Source organism: Dama dama, chromosome 20 (genome assembly GCF_033118175.1).
Source record: "Dama dama isolate Ldn47 chromosome 20, ASM3311817v1, whole genome shotgun sequence".
NCBI classification, from domain to species: domain Eukaryota; kingdom Metazoa; phylum Chordata; class Mammalia; order Artiodactyla; family Cervidae; genus Dama; species Dama dama.
The window spans coordinates 33,955,998-33,975,478 of NC_083700.1; the positions used below are offsets into that span (position 1 = coordinate 33,955,998).

At 52.6% G+C, this 19,481-nt stretch overlaps 1 protein-coding gene across 1 annotated transcript in view; it reads right to left on the bottom strand.

Annotated features, from left to right (window-relative positions):
• Nucleotides 1-200: 200 nt before the first annotated feature.
• SLC6A17 (solute carrier family 6 member 17) overlaps nt 201-19,481 on the bottom strand; it is a 55,142-nt gene continuing 35,861 nt past the window's right edge. The window contains exons 7-12 of the mRNA XM_061121200.1: nt 9,255-9,496; nt 8,774-8,966; nt 6,700-6,892; nt 5,979-6,138; nt 4,604-4,766; nt 201-4,116 (exon numbers count right to left, since the gene is read on the bottom strand). Of these exons, the coding sequence (XP_060977183.1) occupies nt 3,748-4,116; nt 4,604-4,766; nt 5,979-6,138; nt 6,700-6,892; nt 8,774-8,966; nt 9,255-9,496 (1,320 nt within the window). The 3' untranslated portion in view covers nt 201-3,747. The remainder of the gene's footprint in view (nt 4,117-4,603; nt 4,767-5,978; nt 6,139-6,699; nt 6,893-8,773; nt 8,967-9,254; nt 9,497-19,481) is intronic.

The window sequence follows — 19,481 nt, forward strand, 5'->3', positions numbered from 1 at the left end:
TAATTCCTAGGGAAATGAATGCGTGCCCTTCCTCATGCCCCTGGCTCCTCAACTGGACAGCCAGGCAGCTTCCAGACTCCCACAGTGGTCCTCGCCCACCCCACCCCCAATCCAGGCATTCACCCCAAAGCTGTCCTCAGGATCTGTGACCTCCCCCACCCCCTCTCCCTGATCCCGGAGCAGGTCAGAAAGGCGAGGGGTTTGGTAAGAACAGACACTTTATTGTACACCATGTGGGGAGCAGAGAGGAAGGAGGGGCTTCAGGGGTGACAATGCCTCATCCCCTCCCCTGGCCGAGTGTCCTTGACCCAGGGTTCTGACCAGTGTGGGATATGTGGACTGGAATCACTCTGAACTTAAGCCAGACTGAAAGGGCTGCTGGCTGTGTGTGCTTGGGTCTGTACAAAGCAGTGCCTGCGATGAGAAGGGACTCTGGGCCCTCCTTCTCCACCCCCAGTCACTAGGCTCCAGTGAAGGTGCAGCAGGCCCGTTTCAGGGCCAGGTGGGGGCTCAGGGTGTCAAACGTGTCCCAAGCTGTATTCCGGTGGCAAGGGATGGGGGTAGTGCGGCTGAGAAGAAGGGCGGAGGGCAGCCCCCTGCCTGTAACACTGCAGGCCTGCTCGGGCCCGGGACCATGCAGGTTCTGACCCCTAGCCTCACATCCTATAGGCTGACTTGAGGGATCTCTTCCTGGCACTAGGAAAGCAGCAGTCCCCACGGACTTGTTGCTCAAGGGCACAAGTCAGTCTGGTGGGCATCAACCTGTGTGCCCACCCGTCCACCCCACATGGGTCTCAGGCTTCAGGTTGCCTCAGCGGAGGGGGCTCCCTGAGCAAGAAGCTGGTGATGGGGGCTGGGGGCCAGGCAGAGGTGGGACCAGGGACCAGGGACTCCTTCAGGGACACCCCTGCCCCGCCCCACCCCGTCCTGCCCAGGAGTCTGCTCTGTTCCCTGTGGACGCTGCATGGACAGCACCAAAGTGAGCCACCTGGGGACTCTGTGCAGGAACACAGGGGCCCGGCCCTCTCTGGCCACCTCCTGCTCCTCCAGAGAATGTAGGGCTGGCTCTTACCTGTCAGATGCCCCACTTACTCTTGACCCCACTGGGCCCGCCCACTCCCAGCTCCCCGAGAGTGAGCACAGAGGTGTGTGTGTCAGAAACACAGAGGAGGGGCAGGCGTCTTCTCTGAGCACTGTCAGGGATGTCTCAAGGGCAAACACAGGACAGAGGCGCTCTGAGATGATGCCCTCTTGGGGCCTCAGCATCTTCAGAAACCCAGCACTTTCCCCGGGGATGAAGAGCTTGTGACGCCAGTGGGCACAGCCAGAAGTCTGGCTGGAAAATAAATGTGCAGGCTTCTCCCACCCCTTAAGACCCCTCATTTCCTGTTTCTGGCAAGCCTGATGGTGTGAAGGCAGTAAGTCACCAGCAAGAGGCATATGCTTTTCTCACAGGCTTCCCACAAGACTCTACCCTGAGGGCTTGCCTAACGTAGCTGAGAGGAGGAGGCAGCGTGGTCTTCAGGAACGTGAACACTAGGAGTCATAGATCAGCACCCTACGCACACCCACATATGTGCACACACATACACACGCACACACACACACACACCAAGCTCCGGGCCTTATGTCTAATGGCAGAGACACAACAGGATGGGCCCAGCCTACGGCAGCAGCTATAAGCACTACCAAGCCCACAGGACCAAGCAGACAGCCCCAGCTCAGCCACCCTGTCACAGGCTGGCACGATAGGGCCTGGTCCAGCCACACGCTACAAAATTAAAAATATATCAAATATACAATGAAAATAGATCTGTACAGCACTGAGGATGAAAATAGTCCACCAGCCACAGTATAATATTGGGTTTGTCATTTAACAGCATTTACACCCACATGTACAGATTGAATATACAATAGAAATAGAATATATAGAAGAGTATATATAGTAGTGTCTCTCCTGGGGCTTTGCTTTTCCTGTTGCTATTTCTGCTCGGGGTTAGGCACAGGGCCAGGTAGGAGGTGCTGTCAGGTGAGGGGGTGCCTAAGGCGGGATGTTGTGCCCCCAAAGCTCATGTCTTTGTGTAGATGTGGATCCCCCCTCCCCTCATACTCTCAGGAAGGACAGGTGGGGCTGAGAAGGCTAGAAATGGGAGCATGTGTGGGGAAGGGATGAGGAAGAGAGATGGCGAGTGGACCCCAAGTGGGATGGGGGAAGCCAATCTGGGGCTACTGTGCCCCTCCCAGTGCTGAGAGCACTCAGAGGCACAAGAGTGACTCAGGCCAAGCACCATGGCCTGTCCCTGCCCTGCGCACCACAGCTCTCAGAGATGGAGGTCTGCTGTCCCAGCCAGTCTTGCTCCCTCCCTCTGTCCCTTCTCTCCCTCCTTCCATCCATCCATCCATCCTTGCATCCTTTCATCAGTCCATTCAACGCTCTGCACACTTCTGACCTCTGATCAGATCCTAATCCTCCTAACCTACACTCTGAGGACAGCCCTATCCTGGGGGAGTGAAGGTAAGCGTGGGTGGGGATGCTTCAAGGTTGGGACCCAGGACAGAGTCCAGGCCCTTGCCCTGGGCGGCTTCCGTGTCCCCAGCGCTGCATGCGGCCCTCCCTGCCACTGGCCAGGCAGCCTGGGAAAGGCTTCTGAGGTGTCCACACACGCCGGGTGGCTGTGCTTATCCAAGGAGAGTGGCGGTGGCCCGGAGGGACAGTGAAATTACCACTTTCTCCAGGTGTGAGCCCCTGAACTCCAGGGACCCCTGTTCCAGGAAAGAAGCTGCCACTAGCAAGAGAGTCAGGCCCTGGGTGAGAGGGGAGGGGTGTGCTTCACAATTGTGCTCCAGATCATCTGAATTGTGCTGTGAACCATCAGGTGTGCCCTGGAAACCTCTCCTCTCCGAGGGCAGAGGCAGAGGCACCACTCTGGGCTCCAGGACGGGGGTGGGAGGGCAGGCAGGCTCAGCTCTAAGGGAGGTGGGAATGGTTCTGGGGCCAACCATCGCCCTCTCAGGCAGGATGTGGGAGCACTCCCCACACACCCCAGGCAAGGCCGAGGACACTGGAGGGTCCATCTTGAGCTGGGTGCTAAGGTGCCAAGGAGCCCCCTCATCTCACCACGTCTGCTGCCATGGTTCATGCTCAAACCAGAGGAAGCCATCTGCCTCACCAAACCGAGCTTGGGGATTTCTGCAGACTCCATCCCCAAGTCAGAGCCCTGAGTCCTGGCACCTCTGTCCCATCACTAACCTTCAGTTGGGCATCTCTGGGACAGGACACCCTGCCTAACCCGTCCCGATGCCTCTCGCCAGAGCCATGACCTGGCAGCACAGACCTAAGGGGCCCCGAGACCTAAGAGCTGCAGGTACCAGGAGGAGCGGGAAGGAGGAACGAACTCCAGAGTAGCCACTTGGAGACTCCCCTGTGCCAGGAATCGGGACTGCTGGGTGGTTCCAGTTACTCAGCTGCAATTTGGTAAGACGATCTCGGAAGGTTAGCTGGGTTGGGGGCTTAGTTCAGGGGACAGAGCTTCTCCCAACCCCCACTCAGATCTACGGAGCAGAAGTCGGCTGGGACAGGGGTGGGGGATGAGACAGGGCAGAACCCCACTCCTTGGGCCTTGGGCCTGGCCTGGAAGGAGAGGCCAGATGGGGACACGTGGGCTGGCTGTGTGTGTGTGTGTGTGTGTGTGTGTGTGTGTGTGTGTGTGTGTGGCAGGGAGTGAGGTGGGCAGGGCAGGGCAGTGGTCACAGCTCCGACTCAGGGGTGCCAGCCAGGAGGTAGCCGCTTCCGTAGCGTCCATTGGGGTTGCCGCTGGTCTCTAAGGGTGATGTGCTGCCAGGCCCTAGATAGGAGCGGTGAGTGGGCATGGGGGAGGGCGCCTCACTGGGCACCTTGCTGAGGATGAAGCGGGTCTCGTCGTTCTCCTCCAGGTTGGAGATGTCCTTCATCATGCGGCCCTTCTTGTAGGACACGGAGAGGGTGTTGGAGCCGTCGGAGAGCAGGTGGAAGTGCCGCAGGACGAATACCACAGGGATGGGCAGGACGGCCACGACAATGAGCATGATCAGGATGGCCATGGCCCAGTTGGGGAAATACAGGTAGCGCTCGGCAGCCTAGGGGCGCACACAGGTGAGCCCTGCTGCCTGCCTCGCTCTGCAGCAGCCTCACCCTCTCAGGCTCCTCCTGCCCACTCCCATCCCCCGCCCCACTGCCCAGGCACTGGCAGAATTGGGGTCATCAGGCACTGATCCTTGGGTCTGCTGATCCCCTTGGCTAAGGGCTGAGGCTCACCAGATCTCAGTTTCTACACTTGTATAAAGCTGGGCTGGTAACAGAGTCATCCGCAGGGAGGGGAAACATGGCTTAGAAAGACTGGACGAGTGCATTCACCTTTCTGCCTGTTTTCTCATTTGTGTGATAGCAATAAAACCACCTCTCTCTTTGGGTTGTTGAAAAGGTTACAGATCAGATGTGCAGAGCCCCTAGTGGGGTCTGACACCAAGTAGTTGCCCTGTAAGGGTTCATCTCTATTACTTGTTGTATTAAAGGCCTGGGAAGATACCACCCCAGATCCCTGGGGTTTCGGGCCCCCATTCTCACCTCCTCCCTGATCCAGGCACTGTAGCCCGGGGGCGTGACCCCAAGCTGGATGATGCTGGCCGTGGTGAGCACAGCCATGCACAGCGGAGACACGAACTTCCACATGTAGAAATAGAAGCGGTAGGGCTGGAAGCCCAGCATCTCCGTCAGTTCCTGCATGAACCTGCCAGGAGCAGCAGAGAGTGCAGAAGTTGGCACCCCCACAGCACTTGCCCAATGCCCCCAGACTCCTCCTCCAAAGCCTTCACTCACCAGTCCCTTCTGTCCAGGCTCTTCCATTCTTCACATTCATTATTCTGTGGCCCTGCTGGCCTCTGAAAAGCCTCTGCTGACCTCCTCTAGCTTACTCTGACTATGTCACATCACATCTCACGCAGGGAAAGAGTACAGGCCACAGGACACGCCCTGGGCGCGTGGATAGGCTCCAGAGGGCTTTCCTGGGCAGCCAACCCCACTCACACTGACCTGGCTCGAGACTCCCCCTGCTGGAAGGGAGGTAGAAGTGCCTGTCCCTGGCGTCCAAAGGCAGAAGGGGTTTCTAACCATTGGGCCCATGGCTGGAATTCGGGAGACTGGCAGACTATGTACATGAATGGCATTTAAAAAATCATCTTTACCTCAGTTAACACCTAACTGAAATCTTGTGTTTCTTTCTATTACAAGTGCAAGCAATGACAGCAGTATTATCAGTACCCATGAGGCTGTAAGGAATTGATTAAATCACAGATATTTTATCACATTACAATTGAGATACCTACAAACGTCATTTATGCTCATCACTACTTAGAAATTACTATTGTTATTAGACCCACAGCTAGATCTTGTAACTTAATGCAGTAAGAATAAAGCACACATGTATTACTATATCACAGATTTTAAAATATTATTTTGCTAATATTCAGTATAAATTTTAGGGGTTCTCTGGCAGCTCAGTGGTTAAGAATCCGCCTGCCAATGCAGGAGACATGAGTTCAGTCCCTGGTCCGGGAAGATCCCACATGTCTCAGGGCAACTAAGCCCATGCAACACAACTGCTAAGCCTGTGCTCTAGAGCCTGAGAACCACAACCACTGAGCCTGCATGCCTAGAGCCCATGCTCTGCAACAAAAGAAGCCACTGCAATGAGAAACCCATGCACCGCAACTAGAGAGTGGTCCTCACTCCAGCCCAGCGGCCTTGGGCAATCGTGTCCTCTCTCTGAGACTTGGTTTCCCTGAATGATCTGTAGGGGGGCACTTTCTGGCTAACATTCTAACTCTGTGACCTCCTGCCTAAATCACAAGCAGCCCTGGAAACACAGCACTCTCCAGGGAGTCATGAGGGGACGGACCTCTCCTCCTGTTCCCTACCTCTCCCCACGCCCCCTCCCCCTTACTTCTTGGTCCCATAGATCCAGGCCACCGCGACATTCTCGAGGATGACGATGACGGTGAGCGGCAGGGTGGCCGAGTAGTCATCAAACATGGTGACGAAATAGTTTCCGGAGCGCTGGACGAACAACAGCCCCACGAAGAATGCAAAGACACAGCAGCCCACTACAGAGAGCCGGAGGCCAGTGTGGGGGCAAAGGTGCAGGGTGGGCAGGGCCTGGGGTGTCTTCAGGGCTCCCAGGTTCCTCCCATCCCAGCCCTCTCCCACGCAGGCCTGCAGCTCACCCTCCAGAAGGCCCAGCCCTGCATGGAGTGGGGGAGGGGGTCCAGATGCCCAGGTTCTGAGCTCCCACTCTACTAGGTGGGGAGCACCCTGGAGCTGGGAGCGATCAGGATGAAACAGGATGCAGGGTTGACAAGGAGGGAGGCCATCCTGCCCAGACACCTCAGCAGGCCCTTGGGGAGAGGGGTGAGTGAACCAAAAAAGAGGCCTATCTCCCAGCCCAGGTTTGACACAGATTCCCAAATAGCCTTCTCCCTTCTGGCTCTGAAGTGCTCTTCTTGAGGTGGTTCCAGCTGCATCCCGGGTTAAGCTTTCTAAGTATGGAGTCATGAATAACCCAGTGGGAACCCAATCTTTCTAAAGTCAGAGCCACCACCTGACCGCTTCCCCCCGCCCTCCTGGGGCAGCCCACAAGGCCAGTGGGGACCGCTGGGAGGAGTTACCTGTGAACATCTCCTTGGGCACCTTGAAAGTGTCAATGATGGGTGTGGTGATGCCCGCCATGGTGCCGATCATACTGCCCAGGCCCAGGTTGATGAGCATCAGGAAGAACATGACAGACCAGAATGGGGAGGCGGGGAAGTGCGTCATGGCCTCGGTGAACGCAATGAAGGCCAGGCCTGTGCCCTGCACAGACTGGGGGGGGGGGGGCGGGGGGGGGCGCTCAGTGGGGGCCGTGCCCCCCTGGGAGCCTCCTGCTTCCTTCTCTCTGCCCTTGGAGTTTTAGGAATAACGGTTCCCTCTTTCCCAGTGATCCCTGCCCACCACCTAAACTCTCTTGTTTCTGGCCAGTGGGTCTCAAACTTGAGTGGGCATCAGAATACACCCCAGGGAGTAAAACACTAATTCAGCACTTCACCTGTGAGACCTGGAATCTACACATTGTCCAAGGACCCCCAGCTATTCACATGAAGATGCTCTCTTTTAGAAACAGCCAGTTCAAGACTCTCCTCTGAGCAGTGCAGCCACCCCCAGCTCTGAATACCAGACCTTACCGTAGTGGTCTCAGCCTTTGCTGCCCAGTGGACTCACATTGGAGCCTTTAAAAAACACTGATGCCTGAGTCTCTCCCCAAGGGCAATGATCTTCTTGGCTTAGGGGTAAAGCTGGATATTAAGGTTTTATAAAGCCCCCAGGGGGACTCTGATGGGCAGCCAAGGTAGAGAACCACTGCTGCAACGTTGGGGCCCCTGCTCGTGGGGAACTGACCACACACTGTCCACTGACATCACTTCTGTGCTCTCCTCATAGTGTCAGGGTTCGGTCAGGGAACACCCACCCCAACTGTGTGAGAGTAGCTCTTGTCATTTGGTTGTTATCAAGATTGTATTATATTAAAAAGAATCCTACTTCTATCCAGAGAACCAGGCCCCACCTGTGAGAATGGGGCAGGGTCTCAAGGAAGGGGACGGTCCTTTATACTGTCTGTTATCTGGGGAAGAAACCAGGGCAGGGGAGCCTAGACAGGGCCTTTTAGCTCTTGGTCACATGGGAAGAGGTCACAGGGGACTCAGTCCCTGAGCATTAGGTTGGTGCCAGTAGAATGCAGCTAACTTTTAAACTATTCATGGGGTTCTTGATGTTTGAACAAACTCCAGGAGATAGTGAAGGACAGGGAAGCCTGGCGTGCTGCAGGCCAGGTTGCAAAGAGTCAGATGTGACTGAGCAATTGAAAAATGACTTTTTAACAAGCAGGGGAAGCTTCACCATCCCTGGCTCCAGGGAGAAGGGCAGGGTTGGCAGAGGCTGACAGACGGGAGCTGGCGCAGCCCCCAGTGAGGCCTGGCATGAGCTGGGATCCCAGGACCCCATGGCATGTCTGTCTCCTGTTACCCCTCCTCACAGAACAGTCACTTTGAAAGTCTCGGCTAAGCAAACGGGGACAGAAGCAGAGTGTCTAAGCTTGGGCCTGCTTGACAATGAAGGGCAGCATATCCCTGCCCTCCCCAGGGGCTAAAGGTCATTGTGGCCATGGGAGTGGGGCAGGGGCAGAAGCATCAAGACTTGAACCCTGGCTCCCCAACTTCCTAGCTGTGAGATCTCAAGCAGGGTCCCAACGTAAAGGCTGCTCGCCTGTAAAACAGGAGACAACGTTAACACTCAGCTCACAGCGCTGTCATGAGGGCCCGGAGGGACAGGCAGCAAAGGGCAGATGCTAATGTAAACACTCACAATCTGTGTGCCATGTCTAAGGCACAGTTCCCAGTGTGTTACACATGGCAATGATGGGTGCACAGGAAACCCATTCAGGACACGGGAGAGCTGTCCCGTTCCCTGTGATTTTGGGGATGTGTGTGTCTGTCTTGTCTTCTCAGTGAAACTCAGCCTGCCTCAGGGCAGGGGTTTTGGCCAGTACCTTTCTCTCTGGGCACAGAGTAGATCCTCACTCATCAAGCAAAAGAAGGAGTCGCTGGTGGCTTTCTGCACCCAAGCTCCAGGCACCCATAGCCTATCTCTGGGCTCTGCACTCCCACATCTGCCTTCCTGCCTGTCCTGGAAGGACAGCCTCCCCCATACCTTATCTAGCTCGTCCTCCAGAAGGCAGGGATCGAGGCCCAGTGCTGAGAAATGGTCCTCCTTCACGGTCTTGATGACCTTGTACATCTCTGCATAGTCCTTGGTGGTAAGGTGGGAGAAGTTGACATGGGGAGGGATGAGGGCTCGGCTCAGGATGTCATTGTTGAGGTACCCCAGGATTTTCTCAGCATTCCTGGAGCACAAAAGAGAGAGCAAAGTAAAAACATTAAAAAAAAAAAAAAAAAGGTTTAAAAAAAAGTGCAGGTAAAAAGGCAAGACTGGGCTCCAACCAGGGTACCTCGCAGACACCCAGGGAGGTCACTGAAGACCATGGTCCCAGACACCTCTGAAGCTGGCCCTGTGGTCCAGGGCTGAGGACAGAGAGCTGCTCTGACCTCCATCCCCCAGCCCGGGTGGAGGGGGGATCTCCCAGGGGAAGGTGGACTGGAGCAGAGAGGACAGGAGGAGAGGTGCCACCTACTCGACCACACACTTCTCGTTCATGATGTTGGCCTTGAAGCCCAGCACAGCGAACACCACAAGGGTGGCCAGCACCGAGGTGAAGAAGTTGATGAAGGACACCAGGGCAGCGTCAAAGTGGCAGTTGTTGTCCTGCTTGTTGTAGCTGGAGAAGGCTATGACGCCCCCGAAGCCCAGCCCCAGAGCGAAGAAGACCTGTGTGGCTGCCTCCCGCCACACCTGGGGGTCCAACATCTTGTCCAGCTGCCGTGGGGGAGAGGGAGCCATGGCAGGGCGAAGAAAAGAGACACAGAGATATCGGCTTTAGCGAATGCCCTGGCAGCCCAGTGATCAGGACTCGGCACTTCCACTGCCGTGGCCTGGCTTCCGTTCCTGATGGGGGAACTAAGATCCCACAAGCCGCGTGGGGCAGCCAGAAAAAAAAAAAGAAAGAGCTTTATTCACCTGCAGTAGCATTTCCACCACATCCCCTCTCCTCAGCCTCACGGAGGCAGCGTGGCACAGTGGTAGAGAACTGTGGTTGTGTGACCTCGGGCAATTCCCCTGACCCCCTGAGCCTCAGGTTCCCCACAGGTAAAAAACAGAAAACAAGAGTATAGGAATCTAAAAAAATACAATGAACTGGTGAATATTACAAAAAAGAAACAGACTCACAGATACAGAGAACAAAGCAGTGGTTACCAGTGGGGAGAAGGTGGTGGGGAGAGGCAACACAGGAGTAGGGGATGAAGAGGTACAAACTATTAGGTTTTAAATAAACTGCAAGGATATATTGTATCTCACAGGGAACACAGCCATTGTTTTATAATAACTAGAAATGGAGTATAACCTTTAAACATTGTGAATTACTATATTGTACTCCTGTAAATTTAATAATATTGTACGAAAACTATGTGTGTGCGTGTGTGTGCCCGTGCGTGTGCTCAGTCATGTCCAGCTCTTTGTGACCCCATGGACTGTAGCCTGCCAGGCTCCTCTGTCCATGGAATTTTCCAGGCAAGAATCCTGGAGCAGGTGGCCATTTCCCCCTCCAGGGGATCTTCCTGACCCAGGATTGAACTCGCATCTCTTGCATCTTCTGCATTGGCTGGCAGATTCTTAACCACTGAGCCACCTGGGAAGTCTATACATCAACTACTATACTTTAAAAAAAAAAATAGTATCAACTTCAGATGATTTCTGGGAGGCCTAGGTAAGATAAAATAAAGGCTGTGTGCTTAATAAAGATAAAATAAATGCTGTGTGCTTAATAAAGATAAAATAAATGCTGTGTGCTTAAATAGTAAGATCCAAGTTAATTTTAACTGCTATCACTGCTTACCATGGAGCTATCATATCAAGGAACACCTTCAAGGGTATCAGCAGTGATGTGCAGGGCAAACTCTAGGGAGTGTCATTCCCTTAGACTACAGTGTGAGTGTTGCCTCCTGGAGCCGGGCAGCATTTGGCCTGCACAATAGGACAAGACAAGTAAGAACACCGATATCTCCCTGATACCTCCTCCACCTCCAACCATGAAAAAGACACCAGCTTCTCCCTCGTGCTCACCCGAACTCCCTTTTCCAAAAAAGAAAAAGACCTAAAGTTCATCTGCACACGCCCTGGATCACAGGAGAACCACCCCCTCAGCTCACCCAACTTGAAGCACAGAACTCAGACACTTCTTAGAGAGGGGACCCCTTGCCGGACCCTCCATTTGTCCTCAGACGCGAGAGGAGCCAGGACCTCCTCAGCATCGAGAGGGCACAGGGTAACTTCCAAACGCTTTTCATGTCTGTTTTCCTTTTACTGTTTGTTGCTCAAGGCAGGGACTAGGGCTTGGGCCCAGCGTAGGATTTTAGAGTCAGACAGACCCAGATCTAAGTCTGACCCCTCTTGAAACTGTTGAGAAGGCTTAGGCAAGTGACAGTGCCTGTTTTATGAGCTTCTGTTTTCTCAGCTGAAAAATGGGAATGATAATAAAGTCTTCCTCCCAAAAGGCCAAAGAATGTTCTACCATACAATTGCACTCATTTCACATGCTACCAAGGTAATGCTCAAAACCCTTCAAGTTAGGCCTTAACAGTACATGAACCAAGAACTTCCAGATGTACAAGCTGGATTTTAAAAAGGCAGAGGAACCAGAGACCAAATTGCCAACATCTGTGGGATCATAGAAAAAGCAAGGGATTCCACAAAACATCTACTTCTGCTTCATTACTATGCTACAGCTTTTGACTGTGTTGATCACAACAAACTGTGGAAAGTTCTTAAAAGAGACGGGACTACCAGATCACCTTACCTGTCTCCTGAGAAACACGTTTCCAGGTCACAAAGCAACAGTCAGAATGAGACATGAAACAACAGACTGGTTCGAAGTTGGGAAAGGAGTATGTCAAGGCTATATATTATCACCTGTTATTTAACTTATGCAGAGTACATCATGTGAAATGCCAGGCGGGATGAATCATAAGCTGGAATCAAGATTGCTGGGAGAAATATCAAGAACCTCAGATATGCAGATGATACCACTCTCCTGGCAGAAAGCAAAGAGGAACTAAAGACCCTCTTGATGAGGGTGAAAGAGGAGAGTGAAAAAGCTGGCTTAAAACTCAACATTCAAAAAACAAAGATCACGGCATCTGGTCCTATCACTTCATTGCAAATAGATGGGGGAAAAGTGGAAACAATGGCAGATTTTATTTTCCTGGGCTCCAAAATCACTGTGGACCATGACTGCAGCCATGAAATTAAAACACACTTGCTCCTTGGAAGAAAAGGTATGACAAACCTAGACAGCATGTTAAAAAGCAGAGACAATCACTTTGCTGACAAAGGTCCATATAGCCAAAGCTGATTTTTCCATTAAGCATGTACGGACATGAGAGTTAGACCATAAAGAAGGCCGAGTGCCAAAGAATTGATGCTTTTGAACTGTGGTATTGGAGAAGACTCTTGAGAGTCCCTTGGACAGCAAGAAGACCAAACCAGTCAATCCTAAAGAAAATCAAACCTGAATATTCGTTGGAAGGACTGATGCTGAAGCTGAAGCTCCAATACTTTGGCCACCTGATGTGAAGAGATGACTCAATGGAAAAGACCCTGATGCTGGAAAAGAATGAAGGCAGGAAGAAAAGGGGATGACAGAAGATGAGATGGTTGGATGGCATCACCGACTCAACGGACACGAATTTGAGCAAGCTCCAGGACACAGTGAAGGACAGGGAAGCCTGGCCTGCTGCAGTCCATAGGGTTGCAGAGTTGGACACGACTTAGCGACTGAACAACAACTCCCTCCCAAAGTGATTGTAAAGATCAAATGTACAGTCTCAAGCAGTGCCTTGTGCAGAGAATCATTTAATCCTGACAAGATGCCTCTGACCAGGTCAGGCCAGGGGTGGGCTTTTGGTTTTTGCAGGTATTTGGGGGATATTTTTTGATGGAGGGGAAGGAATTGTTATTCATATTTGGAAAGAGTAAACTAAGAACAAAGATGAAATAACTCACTCAAAGTACTGGAGCCAGCCCACTGAGACTCAGGAGTTACTAAATACAGATTGTCTGACACTAGGCAGTGGTATCCTCCCAGCTCCATCTCCTGACACAGCTGGCCTGCAGCTACACTCCTCTGACCACTTTCCCCTTGGACCTCTGCTGCTGAGGCTGACCAAAGTGACTTCACTCCAAACAGATGAGGAAGGCAAGGAGCGAATTAGGAAATCTGCCTCTCCTGTGGGGACGGCCCCACATGGTCCTGGGCCGGCTGCCCCTTGCTGCGTGCCTATGAGGGAGTCTGTTCCTTGTACACACAGTAAAGTGATAGGCTTGGGTTCTTCCAGCTCTGATATTTCAGCCCTAACACTGAGGGCAGAAGCTCAGCATCGCAGCAGCTTCCCAAGCATGTCTGAGCAGCATGAGTCCCTCCCCAGCTGACAAGGTGGTGGCATGCTTGGAGGCCAGCAGAATGATGGAGGAGGAGGAAGAGGGAGAGGAGGAAGGTGACAGTAGAGCCTTCTGGGTTCGGGTCCTGTACACAGGTGGAGGCCCAGGAGCACTGCCTCGCTGGCTAGTATTCGAATTCCAGGGAGATTACAGTCCCCCACCCTGTGCAGAAGAGGTAAAGCCATCTTTCGCCCACCGAGAAAGCCCAGAGTGCAGACCTTAAGTAGCCAACAGCCTCTCGGCACACATGAGGAGGTGACATCCTCCCACCCCCTCTCTCGCTGTACCCTCAACAGCTATAGCTGGGGGCTCCCTGTGGATACGAAACTCAGCAAACCCTGTGGACCAGGCCTGGTCCACAGCAGGTAAGCTCCCAGCTCTCGTGGAGCTGACGTTCTAGTTGGAGAGATGGACGTTGGTCAGACGAGCCCATAAACAGATGCTAAGTTCCTAAAGTGACAAGGGCTGAGAAAGCCAAGTACCTAATTCTAGGAGAGCGTGTGATGGGGGATTTGAGTTAAGTCAGGGAAGGCTTCCAGAGGAAGAGACCTTTTTTTTTAACTAATTTATTTTTGGTTGCACTGGGTCTTCATTGCTGCACTAGGGCTTTCTCGGATCGCAGCAGGTGGGGGGTTCCTCTTTGTGGCAGTGCACAGGCTTTCTCAGTACGGTAGCCTCTCTTGTGAAGCATGGGCTCTAGGTGCACAGGCCTCAGCAGTTGCAGCACGCAGGCTCAGTAGCTGTGGCACGTGGTGGCATGTGGAATCTACCCAGACCAGGGATTGAACCCGTGTCTCCTGCACTGGCGGACAGATTCTTATCCACGGTGCCACCAGGGAGTCCAGGAAGGGGGGAAGAGCACTCAGACAGAGGGTACAGGGTGTGCAGAGGCCCTGGGGGGCGGGAAAGGAAGGACACCCTTTTTACACGGGGTGTGTGAAAGGAGGGAAGTGGGGGAGGCCAGCCTGATTGGAGTGCTGAGGACAAGGCGGGAGTGGAACAGGAGAGGCTGGGAGAGTCAGAGGAGTCTGAGCAAAGGAACGTGAGGATCCTGTCTTGATCCTAAAAGAGCACTTAACAGGGAAAGCAGTAAGGGGTGTGAAAGAGGAGGGAAACAATCAGGTGGGCATTTCTAGAAGAAGCCAGTGAATGCAGCAGACCTGCAAGGAAACACTTTCCGCGGCCCAGGTGGGAGATAATGGTGGCATTGTCTGGGGTCAGTGAGGCACAGATGGAGAGACTATAGCAGGAAAAACCAAGCCTACTTTAGCGACGGACTGCCGATGGGGGGCGCTGGAGGGAGAGATGCCAGGGTGACGGCCACATCTCTGGCCTGCAGAACCTAGTGGGTGGAGATGGAAACAGTGGAAGAGAAGCAGGACTCGATGGGGTCTGAACAGGGAAGATCCAAACATCCCTTCTAGAAATGTTGAGTTTAATGTGTCCTTAAGATCTCTACAAGGAGATATCAAGCCAGCAGTCAGACAAACGAGTCTGGAGCTTCGAGGGGAGCACAGAGCTGGAGGTATGATGTGTGAGGAGCAGATGGATCAGCAGGGACTGCAGCTGAGGCTGTGGGTAGAGCGAGAAAGAGGCAAGAGCCTGGGGCCAAGTCAAGGTCTGCAAGTTTAAAACAGGAAAGAGGGGACGTCCCTGGTCCAGGAGTTAGGAGTTACCTGCCAGTGCAGGGGACACGGGTTCAATCCCTGGTCTGGGGAGATCCCACATGACGCAGGGCAACTAAACCTGTGTGCCACAGCTACTGAGCCCGTGTTCCAGAGCCTGTGCTCTGTAACGGGAGAAGCCACCGCTATGAGAAGCCCATGCACCGCAACTAGGGAGTAGCCCCTGCTCACCGCAACTAGTGTAGCCAAAAAACCAAGCAGGGAAGAAGCTCAGACAAGGGAAGGAGAGGAGCGGCAGCAGTGGAGGCAGGAGGAAAAGCAAGAGAGGATCATGGAGGCCGTGGGGAGAAAGCCCAGCAGAGAGCAGGGGGACCCGTGCCACGGAGTGGAAGATGCTATGGCCACGGGAGCATGGGTGAGCATGGGTGCGGTGGAGATGTTCAGGGAGTCATGAGGCCAGAAGACAAGTAGGAATGAGGAGAACTGAGAAACAGAGGGGAAGAAAAGGTGGACACTCGGTGGGGAAGCTAGGCTGGGAATGAAAGACAGAGCAGTAGCGGGGGAAGGCTAAGAAATCACTGGAGGATCGCTTTTAGATGTGTTGTTTCGTTTTTGTTTTTAATGCAGGGACTTGACAGCTGATGGAGAGCAGGGGATCTAGAGGAGAGAAGGGGAGCTGTCATCCATAGGAGACGAGGGAAGGAGGACAGCGTGGGGCAGCTGTGGATAAGCTTGTATATCCCGCTTCTGTCTCTGTCATCTAAGGGAGTTGCTGTCTTGGTGGCCCCTGTTTTTCCCATAAAGCAGGAGGCCAAATCATCTGTTGGGGGTGAGGTGTGCTGGGAAGAGAGGTCAGAAGGTTCAGACAGTGGAAGCGATTTAAAATGTTCACCATGGAACCCGGGAGAGAAAGATGGCCAGAGAAAGGGCACAGGGTCATCCCACACTGTTGAGGGCCTGCTCTGCTTGCCGGGTCACCTTCTTCACAAAGGTAATACAGACCTGCATCTTCTCATCTAAAAATTTTAAGGCCACACTGGTTTGGGAAATCAGGCTTTGTTTCTAATTTTATTTTAGAAGAGTAATATGCTGTGTATACCACATAATTGCATGACACCCCCTGTAGGGTCTGAGGCAGCACCCTTAATCAGATACATTTGTATTTCTGAAGCAGAATATGAAAATTCACACCAAGTGAATAAAGACTATAAATAGCCTCGCATCTGTTCAGGTCATTTACTGCCAAATGAGTTATGGGAGAAAGAATAAACATTTTTTCTGTATTTCAGGGCAATTCAGATTTTGGCATTGTGAGTAAAGACATAGGGACCTATACATGCTCCTAACAGAAATTTGGAGATTATTTTTAAAATAAAATAATCATAGTCTCAGTGGGAAAGAGCTTGGGTACCTCCCTTCTCCTGCATGGCTTTTTTTTTTTTTTTTTTTAATGATCCTCTCAGTCTGACTCTTTGCAACGCCATGGACTATAGTCTGCCAAGCTTCTCCATCCATGGGATTCTTCAGGCAAGGATACTGGAGTGGGTAGCCACTTCTCCAGGGGATCCTCCTGACCCAGCATCTGAACCTGGGTCTCCTGCATCGCAGGCATATTTTTTATCATCTAAGACAGCAGGGAAGCCCGGTGGGTGGATTACCTATGCTCAGAAGGCATGCCGTCTAAGTTCATGGGTGTCAGTCATGACTGTCCTACCAAGCTGCTTGAGCCTCAGGCTAGAAACCAAGACGGAATGGGAGGGCTCTGGGTAGTTTGGACAGTTCCAACCAGGAAGGAGCACACAATTTTGTAAGACAGGACCAGTTGAGACAGACACAGCTCTGGTCATGTCATTTGCATGTTGAAGTATCTTTGACAGTTCCCCGCTATCTGCTGGGGTTTTCCTGGTGGCTCATTGGGTGAAGAATCCACCTGCAATGCAGGAGATGTGGGAGATGAGTGTTCGATCCCTGGATCAGGAAGATCCCCTGGAGGAGGGCACGGCAGCCCGCTCCAGTATTCTAGCCTGAAAAATCCCATGGACGGAGGAGCCTGGCGGGCTACAGTCCATGGAGTCACAAAGAGAGGGACACGACCAAGCAAGATGGTCAAGCGGCAGCACTGTCTGCTGGAAAATCTGTTTCCATCCTATGTTCTGAACCTGCGAAGTACTCTTCAAAAGCATCATGACCTTATAGTCTGGTCTTTGCCCGGGCTGTTTCCTCTGCCTGGAATTCCCTTGCACCTATTCACTTTCTGGCGAACACCCATTTCTTTCTCAAAACCCAGTACAAATATCACCTACTCTTTAAGCTTTTCCTGACTGCCTCTGGCAGAGCTAGTCGTGGTCCCCGGGCTCTCACAGCTTGTGTCAACAGCCCCATGACAGGTTTATGTGCCTGTCTTCCTTTCCACAGTCTGTGCTTCTTAGGGGTGGAGCCCATCTCCTGTTCATCTTTGTGTGAGCAGTGCCTGGCACACGGGAGAGAAGGGAAAAGTGGATGACGGGCAAGAAAGAGACAGACAGAGGCTGACCTGTGTCCTGGAGGTAAGCTGAGCAGGAAGGACCAGATCAGGGGCTATGAAGTGCCAGCCCTTTGGTGCTAAGATCCAGTCTTCTAGGACAAGAAGATCCTTAGGATTTAAATTTCTACTTTATAAAACAAGGCTATTTCCAAGCTGGCTTCCTTTCACTCTCTTTTCTCCCTCTCTCTTTCTAAAGTAATTCTTTCCTTTTTGATCTAGGTCAGTCATTACTAGGTTTCCCTGGTGGCCCAGCAGTAAAGAATCTGCTTGCCAATGCAGGAGACTCGGGTTTGATTCCTGGGTTGGGAAGATCCCCTGGAGGAGGAAATGGCAACCCACTCCAGTATTCTTGCCTGGAGAATCCTATGGACAGAGGAGCCTGAAGGGCTACAGTCCATGGGGTTGCAAAGAGATGGACAAGATTTAGCAACTGAACAACAACAGTCATTACTAAAGTTTTTACAAAAAGGTCTGGGCCATGTGTGAGACCTAAACACACGTCATCATTAGGATTTTCACCATCCCCTAAGCCTAAAACTAAGATGTGGATATATTCCTAGGCTACCATCAGGGCCAACTCTCAAAAAGGGAGGCAGCCACCTAGAGGAGGACACCATCATCCCAAACTACCAACAGAGCTGGCTCTATGGTGTGTGGGATTTCTCGGAGGAGGTATAAAGAAACTGTCTGCCAATGCAGGAGACACAAGAGGTGCGGGTTTAATCCCTGGGTCAGGAAGATGCCCTGGAGTAGGAAATGGCAACCCACTCCAGTATTCTTGCCTGGAAAACCCAATGGACAGAGGAGCACGGCAGGCTGCAGCCTATCGGGTCGCAAAGAGTCAGACGTGACAGCATGCGCACACACGAGGTAGGTCTGTCTTGCATGCAAGGATTTTGGATAGAAACAAAAACTGGTTTGTGTTTGTTTGTATATTAAGATTGTATCTATTTGCTGTTCTTATTCCATTTTTAAAAACTATGAGACATTGATTATATAATGTACAAAAGTGGAAAGGATAGTGTCATGAACTGCTATGTACCTATCGCCCAGCTTCAGCGATTATCAACACATGGCCACTCTTGCTTCCTCTGTATCCCAACCCTCCCTCCTCCCCCTCCCACCTCTAGATTACTCTGAAGTACAGTAGTGGATCCAAATCTGACATTAATAAGCCCCCCAGGAAAGCAGCCGAGAGAGCCAAAGCTTGGCCTCTGTGTGAGTGGTCCCTGGGCATCCCTGCTTCCAGCCTGCAGCATGGAGGGGCACTCTTGCCAGTGGAGATGGCCAGATGCCCAGTGCTCATCTGGGGATAAACAGGCACCTTCACCATTGAATGCCTGTGTTCCTTGAATTTAAAGGTGCTCTTTCAGGATTTTAGGGATCATGATGCCTGATTTCAACAAGGTCCTGATCATACTGTTCGGAAGATGAGCTCACAGCCAGAGCTCAGAAAGCCCAGTGTCCTTTCCAGACGTCAGGACGTGACTGCAAGAGGAAAGGTGGGAAAAGGGCTTTCCTCACTGAAATCAAGGCTCGAACCTGCCTCTGGGTGCCCTCCCTGAAACAGAGCGACAGCTTCCTGCTGTTTGCTAGGCACACAGCTGAGTCACTTCCTGGTGCAGGGAGCAAGGTGCTCCACGGCTTTTCACTCAGCAGCATGAAGATGCTTTTTGAATCAACAAGCAACTGATGAGCCCTCGCCTGGACTGGTGCAAGAGAGAAGCGCGTGCCCTTGCTTCAGCACAGATGGGCCCACAGACACCAGATGGCACCGAGGCACTGGGTTCCCGCTGCCCAAGAACAGTGTCACCTTCACGATGGACGAGAAGAAATACTAGCTAACGCTCACTACACCGTCTCTGCACCCCGGGACAGTCCTACATGCTCTCCTGGTGGTGCTGTGAGCAAGCTGCCATGGATCCCCCTATCTAGCAGCTGAGGAAACTGAGGCCCCAAGGGGACAAGGAACTAGTCTTCCCATGACTGACTGATAAGCTGGGCTTGGAACCAGACCGTCCGACTCCAAAGCCCACCCCTGGGAGCAAGGCTGCCTTACCATCCTGCTCAGAAGCCTGACTCTAATTGTGGGGATCACAGAGTTCCTCCACAAACTGCTATGCCTGGGCCTTTGCAGGGAACCCACTTCTCTTCTCTA